Here is a 24,006-nt window from a genome sequence, read left to right on the forward strand (position 1 = left end):
CGGGTAGGGTTGAGGACATCGAGTGTCCTGACGAAACTGTTGACCATTATCTGATGGCTGATAATGGGACGGAGAAAAGGGTGGCGCTGGAGGCCTTACGGGCATGAAAGTAGGGTTCATCCCACGACTGACCATGTTCTGGTAAGTATAACAGTTTCTCCACACATGATTGGGTTTGTGGCAGAAATAACAGACAATGTTGGAGGTGGCACGACGGGGAGAGTTACCAGAACGAGAAATACCATAGGAACCCTGAGAACGACGACTGTCCCTACATGGGGATCTACTGGATACACGATGACTATAACGATAACGGTCTCTAGCCGGACTACGACTAGGACGTCTAGACAGATGACTCACAGGAGATGGCGAACTTGAACGGTAGTTCGAGCTATATGTACGAGCACCAGTATCAGAGTTGGACTGTGGTTGACTAAAATGAACCTGAGGTTGAGTCCTGACCTCTATAGACAAATCTTGCACTTCTGTGCGAAGAGCAGCAAGTTGCTCAGTAAGCCTGTCAACTGCACAAGCACTACTGTTAGTGGATGCACTAGCACTAGCAGTGGTCACATGGACCTGATCAGTGATAAATGATACCTGCTTATTAGCAGTAGTTGGCCTGTCTGGCTCAGAAAAATCTAAATATTGTTGAGCACGTTCAACGAGAACTGCCACGTCTGCATCTGCAGGGGCAGCCATGATGACTGCTGCCTGACAATTGGTAGGCAAAACCTGTAAGAATTTGTCCCGAACCTGGACCTCATTATAATGAATACGCTGGGCTGCTAAGCGTATCTTATTGAGAGTCATTTCGGCTGAATCGCCTGGGGTATGGGAAAGAGAATGAAAATGCTTGACATTGGCAAAATTTGAATGGGTTGGACTGAACCGCTGCATAAACTGTGCTCTGAGATAAGCGATAGTGGGGAAAACTTTTCCCTCTGCCCACAGACGTGCTTTGCCACGAAGTCTAGCCTTGAACAATGTTATGATATGAATCATCTCTGCAGCATTTGCTGGCTCGTGGAGATTGTGGAAGTGAAGGTAGTCCATAAACGATAAGATATGTGCATGACAAATGTCATGGTCGATCACTTCACCATCAAACAAAGGAGGTAGAAAATCGGTGCCCCTGAAAGCAGGTGGTGCTGGATCTGCTGGCCCTTCCATTATTACTGTAAAGGGGTAAAAGTTAGTTATGAAGGAATAAAAAGTCAGGTATTTGGGAAGCAAAAGTTAATTTCTTCTGAAAAGGAAATGCAACATTAAAGGTTGGGTTGGTCTGTTGTCTATCTTGCTGTAACAGGGCAAAGCTAAACAAAGTTCATATTATAGATATACAGTTGTCAAAATCCTCGGGGTCCGGTTCCAGTCAGTTTGCAATAACGAGTGAAAATTTAAGATTAAATGCATTAAATGCTATGAATCGACTGATATTGCAAAGTATTGTACTATACTCTGCCAAAATTGAAATGATGCACAAAAATATTGTCCTATTACTAATTAGTTTATAAAATGTCTTTCAAAACAGTTAATATAAATGACTATCAAAAAGTTTACAAATGTCTCTCAAAAGTTTATAAAATGTCTTTCAAAAAGTTGATAAAATGTCTCTTTTAAAACTGCAACGCTGGATCAGCTGGAGCCTGGAACGGTATCGGATCTCGAGTAGACATCAGGGCGAATTGAAGAGTATTCTGGCTGCTGGGCACATCATCCGTGAACGTTATAGCACATGTCATGATGTAGAAGTTGAATAGTTCGGTACACACAGAGATAGACGTGTACTATGCGTACTGACGAAGACGGTGTCCGTCAATCGATTAAAAACTGCTGCGCTCACACTCACAGTGATTCATGGCGATCACAGTGATTTATAACAAAAGTGACGATATATAAATATAATGAAATTCGCACTTACGTCACGAACAGTTTAGAAAAAATTTACGATTTTATAAATATTATATTGACAAACGAACGTCACTATTCTGCCTCCCGATGAAATGAGCGAGTTAGAAATCACGTAGGTGTACACGTAATGTACATAATGGACTGCAGTAGCACTAGCACGTGGCGTGAAAAACGGAGTCCTCGGTTAATAGAATCTGCTCCAAGACTGAAACGCATCCGGACTCACTGTCACGAATTGAGAATCCTGGGAAGGTCGCCATGTTGTATTTGCACAGGTTACAAACGTAATAAGTCCTGAATTTGCCTTCTAACGTCCGGATCCTTTATTCTAACACTGCTTCACAAAATTATACACACCAAAGTCATAATTGATAAAATAGTTCGTCGGGATGACGATTCGTGCACGTGATTATAAAATACTCGGGAAACTGGAATAACTCTCTATCGCTCTCTTCTCTCTCTCTCTCTCTCTCTCTCTCTCTCTCTCTCTCTCTCTCTCTCTCTCTCTCTCTCTCTCTCTCTCTCTCTCTCTGCCGAGAGCGTGCGGACAGCTGTTTTGTATTCACGCGCAGCTTTGTCTGCACCAATCAGGGGGCAACGTTGATGCGTCTCCATCCAATGAGGAGCCGCATCAATGCTGACGTAATTGATCACGCTGGGGAGAATGGAGGATTAAAAGTAGACCGTGGGAATTTTCACAGGTATCTTATCTGATACCCAATTCCAATAATCTCGCACACTTAATTCCAAGAATTACACATTACAGTGCTACTCATAAGAAAGGTTTTACAATTACTATACAACACAATTGCAACTTGACATACAAGCAATGCCAACATCGTCCAAATGGTTGTAAGCATATGCTTGAACAATAGGTTATAGGAGACACATTGCTAAAAGGTCACTGCATATAAGAGACCTTTTTAAGATAGTACCTTTTAGGTAATGTTCAGGAGTCAAAATATTTTGACAGAATACTGTAAATACTATAAGTACAACCATAACATGCATTTGCTATAAAAATCATTGCCTCACAATGACTTCAAGATCAAACACCAGTTTTTCCTTGCTCTGGTTTATTCCTAATCATACAACTATGACACCAAAGCAGCAATATGTACAAAAGAAGCACAATGGCATAAAATTCTATGATTTACAAAACAATACGTTTACCAAACACTTTATGTTACAAGGAAACCATTCAACAAATGGTCAGGAATCTCAAAGGAAAGGGGCTGCACATGAAACAGACACAAATCCTGACGACTCCAAGAGTAAGATTATACATGACGTGTATCACATTGCGTCAACTTCCATTCTGACAAGCAGATCATGTTGGTGTTGGGTCAAAATCTGCAGCATGTACACTCGACTAAGCATTCACCTAACAAACCATTATCAACCGTTTCCTTTTCGAATCCTGATCATATTTCTACCCATAGTTAGCAGTAACAATACTATGAACGAAGCATTCTATCACAGTAAATGAGAATAATTAAAATGACATAAACCAACTGCTTCGGTCGATGAACATAACCTTTCATAATCTCAGTGATGAAATGAAGTTTATCTCAATCACCAGCATCATTACTCCCAACTGTATGGAAGGTGGCCAGCCGACACCATGTGAATCCTCACACCCGGCCAGCTGACACCATGTGATATGAATCCTCACACCCGGCCAGCCGACACCATGTGATATGAATCCTCACACCCGGCCAGCTGACACCATGTGATATGAATCCTCACACCCTGCCAGCCGACACCATGTGATATGAATCCTCACACCCTGCCAGCCGACACCATGTGATATGAATCCTCACACCCTGCCAGCTGACACCATGTGATATGAATCCTCACACCCTGCCAGCCGACACCATGTGATATGAATCCTCACACCCTGCCAGCTGACACCATGTGATATGAATCCTCACACCCGGCCAGCCGACACCATGTGATATGAATCCTCACACCCTCGTACTGGCTGGCAATGCTGTGCCACGTTCCTGTGTTGTAAACACCACAGGTCTACAAGACAACAAGTTGTTACGATTGTTCCTCTTGTATCCCACACCTGCCTTCTATACAGGAACTCTCAACTAAAGATAAGTGCCAGAGAAGGACTTGCATCATGCTGAATACTATGACACGAATATGTTTTCAAAATAATTTTGCAATAAGTTAAGAGTATTTTATGACACCATGTACACAAGGCAAATCTCTGTAACTGGGCTGGGTTGCTCAAAGGGCATTATCAATAAGACTGGCATCAAGTCTTATATATAAACACCACTATTGTCAAGGATACTGAAGAAGACAACGCTTAGTTGAGCTAAATGTTTGTCTCTAACAAAGATTGAGCAACTTGGCCCTGGCCCACATATACACAAACTTGATCATCAAGTTCTGGTCAAATCACATAAGTTATACAGAATTCTATGGGTTATTTCACTGCCAGTGTAAGCGAAATGTTGATTACACCAAGGTATCAAATCTCAATTCAAAACGTCTGTTTCAATTGCCACCATATTACAACAAATTTTGCAAATGAGTGGAGTCCAATCCAGCCAGTCGGGGTTGGGAGGGGAGGAGTATGTGTTCACAACAAAATCTCCACATATAAGAGCAACTTTTTTATAAAAGAAATGAATTGAGAAACTAAGCCCCATCGTGTTCTTTGGACATGACTGTCACCACTGGAAAGTAACTTACGATTAGCGACTAGATAACAATTGTCTTCAAACTGAAGGTGAAATGTTGGCTAACAAGATCCAGGAGACGTTCAAAATAAAGAATGATGAGATGAAACAGACAACTGGTATATGCTGTTTTGAGGTTGTCAATGATAGTTATACTAGAGACAATATCTCAATGCCTTCCTACACCAAGCATACCTAATCTGATGGCACAACTTTTGATTTGATTTCTACCTCAGGCAATGCCCTCAAATGAAGAATCCAGTCAAGAGTGAAGAGTTATCACTAGATTTCCCCTAAAGCATGATTAGAGACTAAGGGCACTTCACAGACTGTTCAACAAGCACTAGTTTGCTCTCCAAGTGTACAACAGCAACGGACAGTCCTTGTGGGCAACTGAGAGAACTCACATTTGTGCCAAGTTCTCTCAGGACGGTTGACAAGAAGCCAGCTGTTGCCAACTGTCACGCAGAGTAGCCCCCTGACTGAGAGCACACTCCATGACATTATTGCTCACAATCGCAAGCTTGAGAGATATAATGCGTATAGAAGTCGCTGATCACTCCGTCATCTCAGTCGAAGGTTTCGAGTCCTGGGAAGATTGGCGCTGATGGGACGTCGTCGAAGGTCGGTATCGGCGTCGCCTGCAATGAAGAGCGGCACAGGTTAGATGTGAACAAGGCAGCATCTCAAATGTCACCAAATGAAATATATTGGGTAAAGTGAATGCTTCTTTGACGAGTTGGTACCAAGTGTTGTCAGTCATCCAAAGCAACATCCTTCTTGTCTACACTGCAGTGTAATACCCCTGGGCCATGTTGAGTCCACACTAACACCTCACACAAACAAATACATGTATTGCACCACCAAAAGCATTCAACATGGTCAATCTATTTCTCTAACAACTGAGAGCAAGAATATTGTTACACATTTAATGGTTTAATGCATGTTACATCAAATTGTCGTCTTTGTAAGTATGAAAATCAAAAGAATACCTTTAAGGGAGAAGGGGTGAACGAGATAATACCAACTACCCGTATGCATGGCAACATAAGAAAGCAGGAACAAATCAATAATTGGTGGTTGCTCAGTGTACATGGTAATGATTGAGAAGACAGTAAAGCTTTCTCACATCTGGTTTGAAACTTAAGTATCAAATAATGGTTTGAGAGACAATTGAAAGAGGCGTGACTCTGTAGATGTGAGTAGTGAATGGATAGAAAGAGCCAGTAGCTGTGGGTTTCAACTCCGGTGGCCACAACATCCTGGTGAAGAGAATATTATCGTGTATTTCATGAGGCAGATGAAACCCAAAATATGATTTGTGCTAAATACGTCCAAGTTGGCAAGTAGGTTTTATACGAGATTATCTGAGTCAGATCAGTGTGTGCCTTATTGATTCTTAATGCAATTGCTGCGGCAAATTCTTAAAAGATGCTCACACTCGACAGGTAGATATTATGTAGGTTCCAATCACCTTGAAAAACTCCTTGATGTTTATTCTTACAATTACACAACACCTTCCTTTTTTGATATTTTAATAACATTTTCTTTAAAATCAAACTCAAAGAAGGTCTAATTTGCCAATGTGGGCAGACATCTGGATGAAGTCATCGCAAATCCAAAGCTAATGACCTTCACATGACTCAAGAAATACACACCACACAATCAGCTACTGCACCCTGTGGCCAGAGGAAGAACTAACACCTACATGGGAGCCATGTTGATAAACATGCACTGCCATGACTACCAGAACATTCTGTGAAGAATACCAGAGCTAGAATCAAAAATGCCTTCAGCAGTCTAAAGCTTGTCAAATGAAGAGACTACATCAAAACACAAAACAAACAGACAATACCGATGCACAATTCAGATCATGCTAAATAAACCTAATAATGTCGGTGACTTAAATAGCATATTTGGTTTTATTTTACCTCGCTGACCATCCTTGGTTGTCTAACCAGAACGAAAATGCAGACTCAGACCCGAGGCATCTGGGTTTTGGACGCAATCTGAGGTAAACCCCAGCGTTATCTTGATTAGTAGACAACCAAGGACATTCAGCAAGGTATTCATTTCTATTCTAAAAGGGCTACAGAAAACATTTGCCATCAACTTAAAACCTAGCGGTCCTTGGTTGCAACACCAAGTTTGAAAATCAATGGTCGTCAAACTTCCATCTGTGCACTACAAGATATATGTAGATCTGGAGTCAACTCAATCGCATTTCCAGAAAACAGTCAGATGGAAGCAAACTTAAGAGTAAAACTGGGTTGGCTGACTGTGCATGCAGCTTGAAGCAGTCCGAAGTACGCTGAGAGATGAAAGTGTATATACCTGGTACCCTCCAAAGAAAAACTAGAAATATGAAATGAACTGTCATCAGTAAGAAACCTAGACGTAGAGAAGCTAGTTATGATGAACTGACTGGGCTATATTGAGGAGTTGACAATATCAGCTGATGATATAACAAATGTAGTCAGATGCACTACACTAGATCAATGAATGATGTACAGGGGGAAGTACTGTGGGGTATGTGGTGGACATTAAGGATTGTTGTACCTGAGTATACTGCTTGCCATGCTTTTCTACTCTGAATGTGCCGTGCAACAAGTATTGGTATCCTCTACTGAACACTCCCATGTTCCCCCACTACCACACTACATATAACTTACTAATCTGAACAACAATGGACACACTTGGTCCCAGTAGATACTAAGTCACAGTAGGTGAGGTTCAGATCTATTGACTTAGCTTGGAACCCACTCTGAATCCACGTACTGTGCCCCAGATTGGGTTCAGAGGATTTGAACCAGATCTATTGGGACGTAGTATACGCACTATTGTCAAGATTTTGAACATTATACGGTGCGACTACAGGGGAGAACAAATATGATTCGACCTTTTGTATCAACAAATTCACCCAATTTTCATGTTTTTAACTTTATAACAAATATTGAAGAGCCATGATCATGCCGAGAAGCCAAGATCTCTCATACTCACCTTGCAGAAATCACAGCATGTCGTGGGGCCATCCCCGGTGGTGGTCGAGGAATATGAGACGCATCCGTATTTTTGCCACCAGAGTTTGTATCAGCACCACTACGTTTTGAACTATCATCATATGACTGCGACAACGGCCGCGGTGATGGCGCGTTATCTAAACTGTTATGGCGAGAAAGGCTATCAAGTTCATGACTATTACTCAGATCCAGACTCCGTACCCGAGCGCTACGATTACGATTCTTTGACCCGTTCTGCACATTCTTATTCTCATCATTGCGGTTGTTATCACTGTTCTGAGAATCTTGTGCCACCTCCATCGAGTTGGCATTCAACTCAGTAATGATGAGATTACGATTATCTAAATCCTCCTTTAAAGAACAAGTCAACTTTTCTAAACTTTTTTGCTTCTTTTTCTCCTCCTTATAAGAAGACTCCTTAGAATACACACTCTGTTTTAATGCCTTCGTGTCGAGTTTACGTTTCTCATATTTCATGAGTAATCGTTGTAACTTGGAGTCCGTGCTCTCGATCTTACTCGACCTCGGGCTGCCTTCTGACGGTTCAGAGGTCCCCGCTAGAGATCCTGGAGTCCTGCGGATAGGAATCCGTGATTGTGCCGTTCGATTAAATGCCTCATTTTCTACAGGTTTCTCCTCAGCTCTAGACGAGTGTTTGACTGGTATCCTCGACTTTGTCTTCTTGCCGAGAGACGTGTCAAGACATGAAGAGTTCGGTGACCCCTCCTTCACTGATTCTTCTCGGCTTTGTTTTGGTAGAGGACTCGCCTCCGGATCTGAGAATAGTTCTAATGTTTTCGAATGCGGACTAGGTTTATTAGGAGGTTCATGTTCCCCATCTAACATAACACCTCCAAGCGGCGTCCCTGGTACAACTTTAACATCCGGTGAACCAATGTCTTCTAAATGTTCGCAATCCTTCTCTGAATGTTCTGTTTCGTGTTTCATTGATATTTGCACACTACTTTGTTCTCGTTTCGATGGAGAGAGGACGCTATCGACAGAGGCATGTTCTCTCTTGGTTGGAGAGAGAACACTATCGACAGAGACATGCCTCACAGTGCTGTCCACATGACCATTGGCAGTGTCTTCAACAGGACCATGATAAAACTGATTCTGACCAAGATTCTCGCCTCGTTTATCATCGGCGTCAGAACCACTGATGATATTCGAATTCGAGTTCTTATTAACTGGGGAATAATCCCTGGACCGCCTTGGGGCAGGGATGGGAACTATCCTCAACTCCTGCTCAAGTTTAGTGGTGGATGTAATCCCGTCCCCAGGTATAGGAAACATTGGCAAATGATCAGCTGTCGGAGTAATGTCTGGGTCTAATTTCACTTGTGGAAACACAGGTTGTGAGAGACGACGTGAACTATAGTCAACAAAAGGTAAGTGTGAGTCCACCTGGGGTTGGGATAATCTTCGATTAGCATCACGGGTATCCCGGTCAACACGAGACCGTCGGGGAGGTGGAACTAATATTACAGGTTTTGACTCGGATTTTAACTTCTCATTACTGTTCTGCTGACTTAGTTTTGATGCTTGATCATCTTCTAGTTTATCAACATCCCTTGTTTTGTCGCCATCCTCTTCCTCGTCTCCCGAGCTGACAGATGAGACCACCCACTGACTGGCAAGAGTATACGGAGCAGCACGTGTAGCATTATCATCCACATAGGCATTCGTCATGAAATCATCACCTAAAGCGTTCGTCTGACTCTTCCCGTCATCCTCGAAATGAATACTGAATCTCACAGCACCCCCTGCTTGTGGCGGATTTTCCCGCATCCTGACCCCCTTGAAACCCCCTACGGCCCCCTCCTCTTGACTCATAATCTCTTTGGCTAATGATTCCTTTGCTCCCTCTTCCTCCCCACCCTCCTGTCCCATGAAGTCCACTAGCCCATCATCTCGTGCCACAAACATCCCATCTTTATCAAGATTAGCACCATTGACGTCCAACTCCTCCCGTAACAGCTCATGCTGCATGTGCAGCGGTAACTCATCCTTCTGGCTCCCACCAGGAGGCAGCGCCACTTTGCCCTCGATTGACTTGAGCCCCTCTGGGAAACTATGACTACCTGCAACAGTCTGTCGCACCGTCTCCTTTTTAACGAGCGGAGATAATGACCTCCGTGCAGTGTTCTGTTCATGGCCTTGATCAGGAGCACCACTGTCTGTCTTTGCACCTTTTTGCTCCAGCGGTAATCCTTGAATCTTGACATGTTTCTGGCGGTCAGAAACTGAGTTGCTATGTTGCGAGTCTTCTCTCACAGACTTCAATATATTGCGTAACTGACTATCTAACATCACCAAGTGAGAGTCCGGTCGTATATGACCAATGGGTGATTGTCGTTTCTGCGGAATTTTTGATGAACCATCTGCGTCGACCGGTTTATCACTTTTCTGATCAACTAAGTCTTTTGTAGGTGGTTCTAAACGCGATGATCTCGGAGCATCGACGACTTCAACATCCACAGTATCCGGGAGTGGTGGCAGTTTTTTGGGTGATGCCAGCAGGCTGTCAACTGGCCGAGAATTGAGTATCATGTCATGGACATTACGGCGAAGCTTCTCCACGCCATCAGGTGGCTGTTCATCTCCTTGGTCGCTGAGATTTTCATCGACGTTCATGTCGGTGGCATATCTGTGTGAACCTCCTGGTGTGTTGAGACCTTGCACCAACCTGAAACACACAATGATGCAATTGAACTTCTACACAATTTAAATAGTAAGTTCAAGACAGCAGTATTCATTCAACGATAATAATTGTTGTTTTGGATATAAAAGATCAACTTTATATAAGAACCCAGTGCAAGGACATTTGGTATTATGTGTGGCAGCCACTTCATTCAGAATCTGACATAGACAAGAGGAATTCATGAAAACATGAACCTTAGATCGAATGCTACTCACCCAGCCACACCACGAGTCTCTCTGGTGCCAACAGGGGGCGTTGTTGTCGTAGTTGTGGTCAGCGAGCCGTCGCCACAGCCCTTCTCCCAATCAAACGGATCACCATCTCTGATGCCCTTTCGCCTCATACACTGATCAAACAAGGAATGTAACATCTGGTAATCCGGCTTATCGAAATAATCCAGCGATGCAATATGATCGAGGAATGTTTTGAATTCAGAGGGCATGTGCTTCAACAGAAGATAGTTGTCGTATTTCTCCTTCATGACTCCAACTTGCTCCTTATCCTTGATCTTCCGCCATGGTAGTTGCCCGATGACAAACTCGACTAGCATATAGAAGAGTGACCAGAGGTCATCGTGGCGCCCCATTTCCTGGAAATGAAAACCAGTGTCATCACATGAGTTCATCACTCGCATTAATTGTGCCTCTCTGAGCTATCATTGACATACTATTAGGCTGAATGTCCAGTTGATCTTTGCTTATAATATTTGATTTGACTATCAGTCTCAATAACCTGCACAACAAGGCTGTTTAAGGGAATCAGTAAGCCCCATCATCAGTACTTTCTTTCTTAGTCGTATGGGTCAATCTCAGAAAGTTTTAACTCCTGCAGACTCCTCCTTTAATCAGGATAGGATGTTTTATACCTTGGTGTGTAAAAATACTCCTGATTTACCAAACAAAGAGATTAATGAGTACTAACTCCAAAGTAATTAATAAGCATGTTTATCCCTAAGCCTCATTAATGTCTGCACTAATTACTGAGGATGTGATCGAATGCAGGGGGGGACGGAGGAGTCACCCTTTTGTATGAAATATGGATTCAGTGTCTAGACACATTCTCCATGACAACCATCATGTCTACTTGAGAAGGGTGACCTAGTCACTGAAATCCCAACACTAAACCAGAAGCCATACAGGTGACTGCAGTAGACAATGGAGGAGAGTCTAAAGCTTGCGTTCTACAGATAAGATTGCACATACTGTAGGCAAGATCTATTGATGTGAGTATGAACTTCAGCAAGGACTAAGGAGCGAATGTCTAACGTCTATGAGACAGAACTGCCAACTCTGCAATTTCTGGTGAATGATTGATGACTGGAAGACTTACTCTGTTTTTATGTGCATTGACTGATGCATATCGGACAGTCCCTCTGAAGCCAGCAGCAGCTCTTGGTGCCCGCACCTCTCCAGCAGTGTTGGTATATTGACGAGCGAGACCAAAGTCTAGCATGTATACCTTCTTGGCGTTGATGGGTAGACGGCCAATGGCAAAGTTAGACTGCAAAGAGGAATGGCAATTCAAAACAAAGTTCAAAAGATATGAAATCCATGTAAAGCGATGCAAAATCCTGATCAAGCGCTCAATTGCTTTTGACAAGTTCTAGTTGCCACAAGATTTCAGTTTTGGAGTACATTTCACTCACTTGTATTGTCTGCCAAGGTTAGAATTAGGCCTCATTTTCCATTTTAAACTAATAGAATTGATGTTATCTTGTTTCATAACAAATCCAAGTCGCTCACCGGTTTGACATCTCTGTGAAGGAACCCGACAGAGTGTATACTCTCAATAGCCTCGAGTATCTGTCGACCGAGACGCAGCGTGGTACTGGTCGAGAAGACACCTCGCGGCTGACTGCGGCGGAGTTCTGCCAGGTTCTTGGCTTGGAGCGTCATGACCACATAGTTAAAGCGATCGTTACGTCCGCATCCGATGAACCGACAGACGTGATCTTTACCTGAAGTACAATCAATAGACATCATCAATTAGAGACATCATCAATCAATAGACATCATCAATCAATAGACATCATCAATCAATAGACATCATCAATCAATAGACATCATCAATCAGAGACATCATCAATCAGAGACATCAGTACAGACATTCAAATATAGATTTAATCCGCTCACATCAATCAAGAATTAATTTCGCCTACACTGTGTCTGTGGATATAGAACTGAGTTTTCCTGAGAGGCCGAGTTGATTGGAAGAGCGAATTCCCTGGCCATCATTTCCTCCTACCTTGTAGCTTCTTAAGCACGGCCACCTCCATCTTGAGCACTTGCTTGGGTTGCTTGGACGACTCTAACTTGAGGGCGACGGTCTCCTTGCTGACCAGGTCTAGCCCCTCGTAGATCTCCCCAAAACCGCCGCCACCTATCTTCTTTGTCTGAATGAGAAAGTAACATGGTAAGATTGACAGCTTCCCTCACAGCAAGGTTGGACTGTATATCTGGGGAAAGAAACCATTCAAACTTCTTCTACAGCGTTCGCTCTGCACTCATAGATGATTTTCTCCACGGAGTATTCCTCCTCCAAGGCGGGATTAGACCATCAAACACAAACTTGTTGATAAAATACTTACAACTTTCCATCTGTCCTTGACGACACTCCCCGGCTGTAGGAGGTCCTCTGATACAGTGGAAGGCATCCTGACACTATCTTTTCTCCTTGATAACGGACAATCTCATTGTGGAAGGTGAACTAGTGGACACCCTCATTGTTCACAAAAACCTGCAAGACACAGGATTGAGAATATTGTATCTGACCGTTACTCATGAATGAAGAGACTGATGGTAACATCCCTGGTTGCAACTTGTAAGACACACAAGCTGCTAAAAATATTCTCAGCAAAACCATGCAGGATGCAACACCAGAGTCCGGCAAATCCATTGTTCACAATCTCCTAAATCGGCAGTATCTGAAACAACTCAAAAGCCTGGAATACAAAATAAAATCAGAAGAAAATTTTATAATGAGGTTTTTCCTCATCAATTTCTTATTAATTTTATAAGACGACATCGATACTGGCACCGTTCGGGATATGACTCATTCATGTGCTGATGATGTGGGAACTTAGTGCCACTAATCAAGAGATTTGAGATTGGAAAGAGCAGGCAGATGACATTCAATGATTTGTTTGTGTTCACTCTGGGTTGGGGAAAACCTACATTCCATGATCACAATACAACACACCCCTTCCCTTAGCAAATTCATCATCTCCCTAGCAGACATGTAGCTCCTTTCAAATCACAATTCCCTATACATTGTATCAGGCTTGGAACCGGATACTGACAAATGCACACTGTCACCCTGCAGCCAAGCTGAAATATACAACACGCATCTCGCTATGAATGCAGATCAATGCCGGGGTAGACAACAGAATGCCAAGCCAAGCAGTATCATCACTCGACCCTGGAACCCAGATTTGTTTCACAATTGGATCGGCCACTGTTTATTACCAGGAAGGCTATAAAGAACATCCAGTCGCTCGATTTCATATGAAACTTGGTGCTACAGAATGCTACATACCACCAGCTTGCGTGTTAGATGTTCACCACAATCAAGCACGGTAATAAATCTCAGCGAATACCAAACATGGCCAACAGCACATTTGTAAAGAATAAACCATCTGCGCTCAGACAATCATTCATTAGCATTCACATACTGATTAATTGATAGCTGACATAAATATTTTAAAACAGAATAATTTCCATAGCAGCCTAATTATTCAGATTGATTTCCCTTAGAGAACCTACATGTACACTGCCATTATACAAGGCATGGCTATACATCAGATGGAACAGTTCAGTACTTCAACCGATTACAGCATGAGGGGGACAATAGGTCTTTTCAGGCTGCAGGGCCGGATGAGCCGAAAATCACTGACCCATTGGGATTTGAAACATATAGCCTTACTTTAGAGGGATTTAGGGTGAGCTGTGTAATCAAGTCAGGATGTGACATCAGTAGTCCCCCCCCATGGATTACCTGCACTGCAATGTTTCATGTATGTTAGTGATAAATACTATTAGAAAATCCATCCCATTATCATGACTCAGACTGGATACTGGTGTACCATGATCACTTCTACCTACTTTATACATTACTCGATGTACCTCACAGTATGAGAGGCAAACCTAATGGAAATCCCATGTATTTCTATGTGCCTGCTCCCCTTTAATGCTTCCTTGAACAATTTGCATCTTCCATTACAATTCTGCTTTAAAAAGTACACTCTCCCGCAGTGGTTTTCATCATGCAGGTAATCACTATTCACTTAAGGAGTAGACTTGCACATGACTGGAACCAGTGCCTCAGGAGTGTGCCAAATGCAGCGCAAGAAGTATTCAATCTGGTGGATCTCTATTGAGCAATGAAGCAGGCAATCACAGCGTCTGCTGTAACGACCATTCCATTCGTCTTCATTGAGGAAGCAGATCGTTTGATTTAGTAAACAAACTACTTCTATTGGCAGGTGGTTGATTTAGGTGGTATGCTGGGATTCTGCAGCAATGTAGACTAGACTCCGCTGATTCAGACCTAAAGCACGAGATGTTTCAATTGCCATGAGATGTTTCACTTGCCATGCTTGCAATAATTCACAAAACCAGACACAGATTTTATGTCAGCCGAGCATTTCATCAAATTATGTACTACATGTGTGGTCTTCATTGCGAGTATGATGACTGATGACTTTCAATCGTAAAGGTTGTGGTTGAGCGGACTGGGGTATTCGTACAAGGACGAAGGTGAATTGAACGGAAGGGGATGGGTACTGATACTGCAAAACATAACAACCTGACCCATCATGTAATTAATATCAAAGTCAAGCTGGTTTTTGTACTGTTACATGAAAACAGGTTAACAGGACATTCAGGAGTCAAGCTCAACAAGGGGGACCCAAGACTGATGTTGATGATAAACATGATGATGAAGGAAGAAAAATGTAAAGTTACATTACCACCTTCAATTCACAAATCAGAGACAAGATTTGCCCAAATCGCTAAATCATATGAAGTATATGAACGGTTTCTCCAAACCACAAGATGCAGACCTGCCGTGACCAAATCTTACGCCTCAGTTACGACAACAAGTTCATCAATGAGAATGACTAGGAGCGGTAGAAGGGGATCTCCACACATGGCAGCACATGAATGAGACACCACCAACATGGAGCAGATTGATGCATCCCAGCTTCTGTAATGTTGATGTAAGTTTGCACTGATGATGGGCAATAAAGGGTTCTTAGGCAACCAGTCTCTCTTGTCTGTAGCATACAACAATAAACTGGGTGTGGGGCTGAGTCATCTCCGTCTGATGACAGCAGATGTCATGTCTGCCGAGACACCTAACGGGCAAACACTGACTGACATAAAGTCAACAAATGTTTTTGAATTGATCTCATGCTTCAAAGTCTGTATTGCTGCATTATCTACAAGACAGCACCCAATGATAGGTCTAGATCTAGTCACAGAAACGATGTACATGTATAGTAATGCTCTAGTAAGCTGATACTCAACCCTCAATGCAACCTCATCCAACGAGGTTCTGTTTAACGCCAAAAACAACTCATATATTGTGAAATCAACTCTACAGGCATGGCATTCACAGCATCATCAATCACAAAAAATGCTTGGAAAACAAGCTAGCTTTTAATCCACGGCATGATTTATGGATGAGCAGGAATCGTAGTGAGATGATTCATATGTGACACGAGTGTCATGTGCAGCCATGGCATTGTAGACGAGGCAGTCATTGGTCTAACCAGATTAATATGGATCTCACTCTTAGTCCATGCCATTAGCCAAAGTCTCGACAACCACAGTCGATAATAACATTGGAGGCACTCACAAATGTTCTTGCCACTGTAAGACTTCGAGTGCACAATGTTGATTCTCCATGTGTCTAAGGGAAGTGATCTTGGGAAGGTTTTTGGGAGCCATGCTTTACCTACGACGAGTCCGTACAGGATATAGTTACTTCCCCTTGCTGCCCAAAAGATAGGTTGAGACTGACTTGAGATATCTAGACCATCTGATGTCATTGTCATAGTCTTCATTATTTTGAATCTGACAGTGACATCATTGCTCATCATATTTTGAGGCCATCATCTGATCTGATCACATTCTCTCCATATGCACCATCTGTAAATCACCATCTACAGGTGCCCGCTCATCATCAGACACCGCCATGGTGTGATTCATTCTAGAATGAGCCATGTGTACTGGGAAACCACCATGGCAACAATGTCTGGGTAACCACCAGCAACACTATCATACATGGATTCGGCGTATTCCTCATCAGTTAATTGCGCAGAGTGGGAGAAGTGGTTACAGATCTAGGCTAACTCAGCAGCAAGAATTTTGCTCAGTTGTTTTCAGATTCTGATACTAAAGCCAGCTGTGATGGCTTCATACTCAAGGCTAGAACTTGTGCCAGCTATAGTTTCAAAGGCTTCTGCCATTGTGCTCTCACCAGGCTCATGGATGCCACATCAAGCCCTGTTAGTGTTACAAAAACCAGTTGAAACCACAACATTGCCACAGAATAACATCTGTCTTATCTGACACTGACATCCACAGGATCCAAATGTCATTCCCTCAGCCACCAACTATCTCAGAAACCATTCTGGGTGGATATCAGCTAAAAATACCACAAACCATTATTGATTATCAATAAATCTAAATGATGATGGTGTCAAAATGTATTCATCAGTTATTCGAGAGGAACCATTTACCATGTCCTCTCTTGTTGGTCTAGGCATGTAGCCAGCGGCAAATGATATTCAAAATGTTCTTGAATCACCAAATGTCAGATAATGCCATTGATGGGTCAGATTTTTTCCACCCAATACTCTCTTTCATTCAATGGTTTATGTATCCATGTTTTGGGTTGCCATCTTGAAGAATGCCATATGATTACCGGAGAAAAATCTTATTTCATCCAAGCCTAGTCCATGTAGTCTGTCAATTGGATATCAATATCCAGTGAAAGCCAATCACTGTGTGATTCACACATCAAGTTGCATGTTGAACTGGCATTTCCATGGAGACAGTGGAGACGAGAGCCAACACAGGCTGGGAGAGCCAACACAGGCTGGGAGAGACAACACAGGCTGGGAGAGCCAACACAGGCTGGGAGAGACAACACAGGCTGGGAGAGCCAACACAGGCTGGGAGAGACACCACAGGCTGGGAGTGCCAACACAGGCTGGGAGAGCCAACACAGGCTGGGAGAGACAACACAGGCTGGGAGAGACAACACAGGCTGGGAGAGGCAACACAGGCTGGGAGAGCCAACACAGGCTGGGAGAGACAACACAGGCTGGGAGAGACAACACAGGCTGGGAGAGACAACACAGGCTGGGAGAGACAACACAGGCTGGGAGAGACAACACAGGCTGGGAGAGACAAGTTGTTGAAGAATGGCGAGAAAACAAGAGTTGAGACAAGAAAACAGCCAAGCTGATTGTTTCCCAAAAGTATGTGAGTACGGTAGCCAAGCAGACAGTCATCAAATCCAATCATGCATCAACATGACGCAGGGTTTGGAGAAGCAATTCCTCCAGGGAAACTCTCTTGGACGGAGAACAGGTGCAACAAGTTCATTTTTGTAATGGGAAACAGTGAAGTGGTTACTGCATGTATCACAGCCAGCCACCAATCAGACCAGCAACATGTTTTATTACTACATCCACTGCTGACACTTGCAGTGCAGGGGTGACCATGTCTCAGTAGCACACTGATCTGATGATTGAGAGGATATGGGTTCAAGTTCAACTCCAACATGGCTGATTTACTGCTTGGTTCTACTCACTGGTTGAGATCAATTCAAATTGGCAGTTTATAAAGTGCTGAAAGTACATCCCGCCTTAAATCCAGATAAAAAAATCCACAGCTAAATTATGGTAGACCAATGAAAACGTGACTATAGATCATCAGTAAATCGTCCTCATCAACCTCTGAAGTGACTATAAATACACCGACGCCGCTATCGTCAAATCAATAATAAGCTACTAGCCTAGCTGTAGACGATGGGTACACATGGCCACTACGCAGTATGTGTGGCCGATCTACAGGGCTCATCAGTAAGCAGGTTGGACATGGCTTCAGACAGACCGACGATTAGGATTACATTCAAGAGCCAGTAGGATTCATTTTTATCAATCATCCTGACCTGGCACTTATGTAATTCAAAAATATGTAATTATGTAATTCAAAAATACAATTCATGAAAGGGTTGCAGTATACTGTTAGCATGAATCATGGTTGATACGGACTCGAGTGGATTTGGCTTAATAGTAGGTGGTTATGATTAGAATATTGATCATAAGATGAGGCAGGCGGCTCGATCAATAACTAATGGATAGCAGCTTGAAGGAGATATACATGGCATGAAATCTCTGTCGTCTGGCATGTCTGGTCTCATAGCAGAAACCAAAGCATGCTATACACACCTGTCATTCATCTATGATTCAGAACCAGAACGTGTTTTGCATGGAAAATAAATAGCACAGTGCTACCTCCTTACCCACAAGGCAAAAGAAACATACAAATACAGTGGATGGTATGATACTAAATTTCTGTCATTGGCTGGAACATGAGATTGTTTGTTGATGCGGCCTTACGTTTATGACATGGGCGGCATATCTCTATACTGGTAATCCGTTCCATAATAAGATGAGCAAGCAGCGAAGAATACGGACAAGTGTTGGACGTGTTCCACTTTTTCAACGCTCATTTATTTGACCGCATTGCTCATCATACATCCAGCTCAACAATCAACAATGCTAAAATCAGTCCGTGAACGAAACCAGAGACAGTTGTTGCCTGTCCCATTGAGAAAATCAATCAATGAGATTCAACTCCAACAAACACCATCCATGCATGCAATATATATTAAGGGCCTTTAGTCCAACTTAATGAATGTCCACAACTGAGCAGACCAGATCGACCAGCAAGGCAAAGCCAACAAGGAAGACTTGTGACTTTTTGACATTTTGAAATCAAGAGTTGAGTGCTAAGCACTAACCACACAAATTTAATTTCATTTACCAGTGTACTGCATAGGCAGGTACAGCAAGTACAACGTGTTTGACAAGCTGAATTTACATTACAAATTTATGCCAACTATGAACATTTGTCATCAGTGCTACCAGACACCCCAAACTGTCAAGCCTTTCACAAGAATTTCAAAGATACAACAGCATCATCAACTACATAAAACAATAGAATGGATATTCATTTAAAATTTATCTACTTACCATAAGCTAAATCAATGTAATTATTACGATAATCCATGATAGATACTTGAAGACATGAACAAAATTTTCAGAAATCTGCCGACGCCATTTTGAAATCATCAACAAATCCCAAAAATGTAGCCGAAATTTAATACTTTTACTTTCTTCATATCGTTTTGTTTGCATTATTTTATAAATCAAAATGTTTTTAACCTAATTACTTGAATAATTTTATCAATAACTTTTGGGATAACGTATCAATAAGCTCGCTTATTTTAAGCGCATCGATGTTAGAAAATCGTGGCTAACTTCGTGTGGACATTTTGAGCTTTTTGCAGAAAAGTTTTTGACAAATATCTGATTTCCTAGACTATTGTTTACACAAAAGTTGTTAACTAAAGGTTTGCTTGGTATAAACATGTCCCTCTTTTATAAAGTGTCGCACGAATTGGCAGAAGCGAGTCCGATAGCGAGAAATAATTAGTAAGATCTGTCATAAATTTGTAAATATTTTTGTGTACAGGGTGTTTCATAAAAAAGGCAGCTGTAAATATCATGCACAGTTTTACAAGATAGTCCTTTTGGTTGCCATAGGGGTTGGAGTACTGAAGGCCTGTTAGGCTGTTGAGTCCTCAGGTCTCATTCTATTTCTGTTGCTTATGAGTCTTACTTTCTGGTTCCAAGAAAGAGCTTTTCTTTTCATACAAATGATAGCAGAAGGAAGACAAGATCATGACTACCCCAAGTGTTGATGAGAGAAATATTGACCAGCTCGTTGTAAGCTGGGAAAAGACCTTCAAGAGTGGAACAGATTATGATACATGGGGCCAACCTGTTGAAGCCACAGGAATATATCAGAGGTGAGTATTATGAGGACCAAATGATATGCCGAGTGGCTGAGAAGGACTAAGAAGTAACACTATCAGATACTCATTATCAGTGATCTATGTGCTTTCATGGCAATAGTTGGCAAGCTTAGTTAGGCATCAGGAGTTTTCACTTCCAGAACTCAAAGCTGACAAGAAAACATGGCACCATGGTGCACACAACCTAAATGAATGTCTTATTCTCTTTACCTTTTCAGATTATCAAAGTGCATTAAGGAATATACATGTGCTGAAAGCGAAACCTTCACTGATGAGCAAAAGGTAAGGAAAATCAAATCATCTCAATCATGATTATAGAATCTGCCCCAAGTGATGGGTGCAGAGTGTATAGATTGCTGAATCAAACCCTCCTCACTGGCAACACATCCTTGATGTTTCCTGCTTTGTAGAGATATCAACAGTATCCTTTTATCACCAATTCACAACCGTTGATATGAAATATAAACTTTCTTCTTCTAGAAAATCCTAAACAAGGTAGCGGCATGTTTAGAGCTGAGAAGCGGGGCGCTGGTTGATCCTGGCTTCATCAAGGGCATATCACTGGAAGACTTGAAGAAAATAGAATCAAGTGAGTGTGTGGGAACTGTTGCTTTATCAAACAAATGAGCCAGTCGTGTGCTTCATCTTTGTCAGTTGGCAGTCTGCTGAAATGGTCCAAGTCTTTTTCAACTCATCAAGTGTGGTCTTCAAATTCATTAACACCAGTAGTCAATGACTGGTAGTCAGTTAGAATTATCTGTTAGAATTTTGCCATTCTTTCCTCATTTCAGATCTCAAGCAGCTTGTTGACAGTAAGCCCAGGGAGTTCCCTGTGGATGTTGTGGCTGCTCAAGCTCACATGCATGCTCAGGCTGCTAAAAGGTGACTTCTAGATGATTGCATGTGTGAAAATGTCAGCTGAGCACGAGGTCCACAGGCCTCTGTTTCATTGAGTTTCAGATTTGCGGTATCTTGATAATTGGTACTAGTCTAAGGGAGTGTTCATTCTACATGTTCTAGGCATTATATGGACAAGCCTTAACTTACTTTGAAATCAATTCTTGTTGGCATCTTCTATCTTCTGTACAACATATACTTCATTCACCTTATGTTCCATTTCAGGCGATCTGATGCTCCGCTTCCTCTGATTCGACCTCAAGTTCATGTGGATGAGGATGAAGACCCAGAGGCAGTTAAATGTAAGAACACCAGCGTCAAGTCAAACAATACCAACTGTGTCCCAGCGCTTAATGTTACAAGCTCAACTTGGCCTCTGTATGCCACATGCTACTGTCAGTATGGTTATCCACGCATAAACATTAGCTGAACTTGTTTGATATTTATTTCCATCGAATATAACTCTATTTGAACAGAACAGCAGCGTGGTGCTTGCCTGAAGCAACGTCACACCTCTAAACATCTTGTGAGTGTCCTGTGTTATGTGTTCTCTGTTTGTGTTTCAGCTCATGGTAGTTTACTGCCACAGCCGATTCCACAGGAGGGAATGACCACTGTCACTGTCCGCATAGAAAAGATTGGCCTGAAAGAAGCTGCACAGTTCATAGATTCGTTCATCACTGTCTCAGTTAAAGGTACAACCTGTTTATACTCAATCTCTTGGCTTTTAAGTGAACTGACATGTACTCTTGTTGTGTCTTCATCCCCATGACCAATATAAGGTCAATGGAAAGTATAATTAAACACCACATAATCTTGCTTTTATAGAAATCCCATTACTGATAGGCTGAGTGAAAGTATTTGTCACTTCTGACCAACTCCGATGTGTTTCTTCCAGACTCCCATGGTGTTGATGTCACATCTCGTCAGGATACTCCCATCACCTCGCAGAAGGATGACCAGTATATCATATTCAGTGTCGATGTGCACATTCAGAGACATTTAGAGCTGATGCCTAAAGGTAAGAGTCTTTTATAGCTCATTAGTATGTGAACGAATCGAGGAATGCAGTACCACGTGACCGTGTCATCATTATTTCTATTGTATGGCATTATTCTATGATGATGTCACAGAACTGAAATGGCTCTGTGAAGTTAGCAGTTCTGGTAGTATATCAAATCAACGTAATGATCTGGTATGATGAAATAAATATCGCACTTTATAATATTTAGTGTTTATTTTCAGTGTTTCCTGCTGAAATCAGTATTTAGGCCTGACTGATCAGTTTATGAAAAGTAGAAATAAGGTCACGAGATCATTGTACAGTGTAAAGAGGAGTTGATACTGGTACATCCCATCCTTCTTGATGATCTCAATTGGTCTTACAGGTTTTGCGATCTTCTTTGAGTTCAATCATTACAAGCCAAAGAAGAAGATCGTCAGCACCAAATGTTGGACGTTCCTTGAGAATGATGAAATAAAGGAGGGGCCACTGGCACTTGAACTGTAAGTATAGCATTTATGATTATAAATTTATGACTACCGTTCGATGTCACTGTAAGTGCTGACTTATAGACTTGTTGAAGTAGGCTGAGGAAAAATGGTGTGGCAGGTAGCTGGTTTCTCCAGGAATCAAAGCATGGTGTCCATCATTTGTTAGCTCATCTGAGGAGAGATGTGGGAAAAGGAAACCTGCTCTGGCTTCCTTTCAGTTCATTCGAGATGAACATTATTGGACGCATTGCTTTTGAGTGCAAAATGCAATCAGAGTCACACTCTTTATTCTGATGATTTCTGACCCTCTGATTTCAGATACAAAAAACCAACAGATAAGAGGCGGAAGAGACTGGGGTTGCTGACAGTCAAACCGTTATTCCTGCATTTAAAGATCTCACTGAATGTCTGATTCGAACAGACTTCAGACTCCATTAGGCTGCATATCCATAGCCTATTCATGAGGTCCAAACACAGAACAAGGGAAAACGTCAAAAGCGAACAGTCAATGAATATATGCAACCTCAAGATTCCCGGACTGCTTATGGGACTGGTGTTCATGTACTTTCACATAACACAGGGTGACCCACAAACATCCTGTTGGTTTTCTTTTTATATTGTGGAGAACATTTTGATTGAATTCCCTCCATCTTTCATCGTCAAATATCTTAATCTGATGTCCTCAATATCCATCTGGTGCTATAAACAAATTTGTATAACTTTTAAATACTCATTACCGTGTCTAACATTTTAATACTTGTCCAAGAATGGATTGGTTTGTCCTTTTTACTATGGTTTAAACTGATATAAATTGGGTAGTTTTATCCCGAGTAACAAACCTATTGTAGGTTGGGTAATGCTCTGAAGTATGCCAAAGCATTCTTCTTGAATCTCTAAGAGTACCGTTCTATATAAAGCAATAGTTATTGATTTATGGTTTTAGCAACATTTCTCCTTTCGAGCCAATACTTTCTGAAGACTAATATTTCATTAACTTTTAATCAAAATGTAAGTTGTAACTGCATAAACATATTGAATTTGTCAGATTTTTATTGCAATTTTAATGTTTTCCAAGGTTATCAGGTTATTTGATACTCTGCTTTGTGACATTCCACACTGAAATATCATGCATAATCATATCAATAAATTGTTGAATATTATTGAA

General features: G+C 42.0%; 2 protein-coding genes across 4 annotated transcripts; one reads left to right on the forward strand and one right to left on the reverse strand.

The window, feature by feature from the left end:
- Positions 1–1,956: 1,956 nt before the first annotated feature.
- Positions 1,957–19,694, reverse strand: LOC135484380 (uncharacterized). The gene is made up of 9 exons (XM_064765778.1): positions 19,606–19,694; positions 12,925–13,073; positions 12,582–12,729; positions 12,080–12,294; positions 11,667–11,837; positions 10,553–10,926; positions 7,614–10,322; positions 6,948–6,968; positions 1,957–5,254 (listed from the first exon to the last, which is right to left on the reverse strand). The coding sequence occupies exons 2-9, from the start codon at positions 12,988–12,990 to the stop codon at positions 5,170–5,172; spliced, it is 3,789 nt and encodes a 1,262-aa protein (XP_064621848.1). The 5' UTR covers positions 12,991–13,073; positions 19,606–19,694; the 3' UTR covers positions 1,957–5,169.
- A 174-nt stretch (positions 19,695–19,868) lies between these two features.
- On the forward strand, positions 19,869–24,006 carry LOC135484747 (axin interactor, dorsalization-associated protein-like). Of its 3 annotated transcripts, none has more exons than XM_064766417.1 (10): positions 19,869–20,067; positions 20,299–20,444; positions 20,669–20,732; positions 20,931–21,039; positions 21,242–21,332; positions 21,573–21,649; positions 21,914–22,042; positions 22,246–22,368; positions 22,736–22,853; positions 23,160–24,006. In XM_064766417.1, the coding sequence occupies exons 2-10, from the start codon at positions 20,317–20,319 to the stop codon at positions 23,251–23,253; spliced, it is 933 nt and encodes a 310-aa protein (XP_064622487.1). In that variant the 5' UTR covers positions 19,869–20,067; positions 20,299–20,316; the 3' UTR covers positions 23,254–24,006. The 3 variants fall into 3 exon arrangements, with proteins under 3 accessions (XP_064622487.1, XP_064622486.1, XP_064622488.1); XM_064766416.1 differs by having other exon boundaries at positions 19,869–19,985; positions 20,269–20,444; XM_064766418.1 differs by having other exon boundaries at positions 19,869–19,985.

Source organism: Lineus longissimus, chromosome 3 (genome assembly GCF_910592395.1).
Source record: "Lineus longissimus chromosome 3, tnLinLong1.2, whole genome shotgun sequence".
NCBI classification, from domain to species: Eukaryota; Metazoa; Nemertea; class Pilidiophora; order Heteronemertea; family Lineidae; genus Lineus; species Lineus longissimus.

Excerpts from the sequence above, each read along its gene's own strand:
- LOC135484380 (XM_064765778.1), bottom strand. The coding sequence starts at position 12,990 with ATGCCTTCCACTGTATCAGAGGACCTCCTACAGCCGGGGAGTGTCGTC. Across the intron at positions 10,927-11,666 it reads TCAATGCACATAAAAACAGA|GAAATGGGGCGCCACGATGA; the intron begins GTAAGTCTTCCA and ends TTTCATTTCCAG. Across the intron at positions 10,323-10,552 it reads GAGACTCGTGGTGTGGCTGG|GTTGGTGCAAGGTCTCAACA; the intron begins GTGAGTAGCATT and ends TGTGTGTTTCAG.
- LOC135484747 (XM_064766417.1), top strand. The coding sequence starts at position 20,317 with ATGACTACCCCAAGTGTTGATGAGAGAAATATTGACCAGCTCGTTGTA. Across the intron at positions 21,333-21,572 it reads CATGCTCAGGCTGCTAAAAG|GCGATCTGATGCTCCGCTTC; the intron begins GTGACTTCTAGA and ends GTTCCATTTCAG. Across the intron at positions 21,650-21,913 it reads AGACCCAGAGGCAGTTAAAT|CTCATGGTAGTTTACTGCCA; the intron begins GTAAGAACACCA and ends TTTGTGTTTCAG.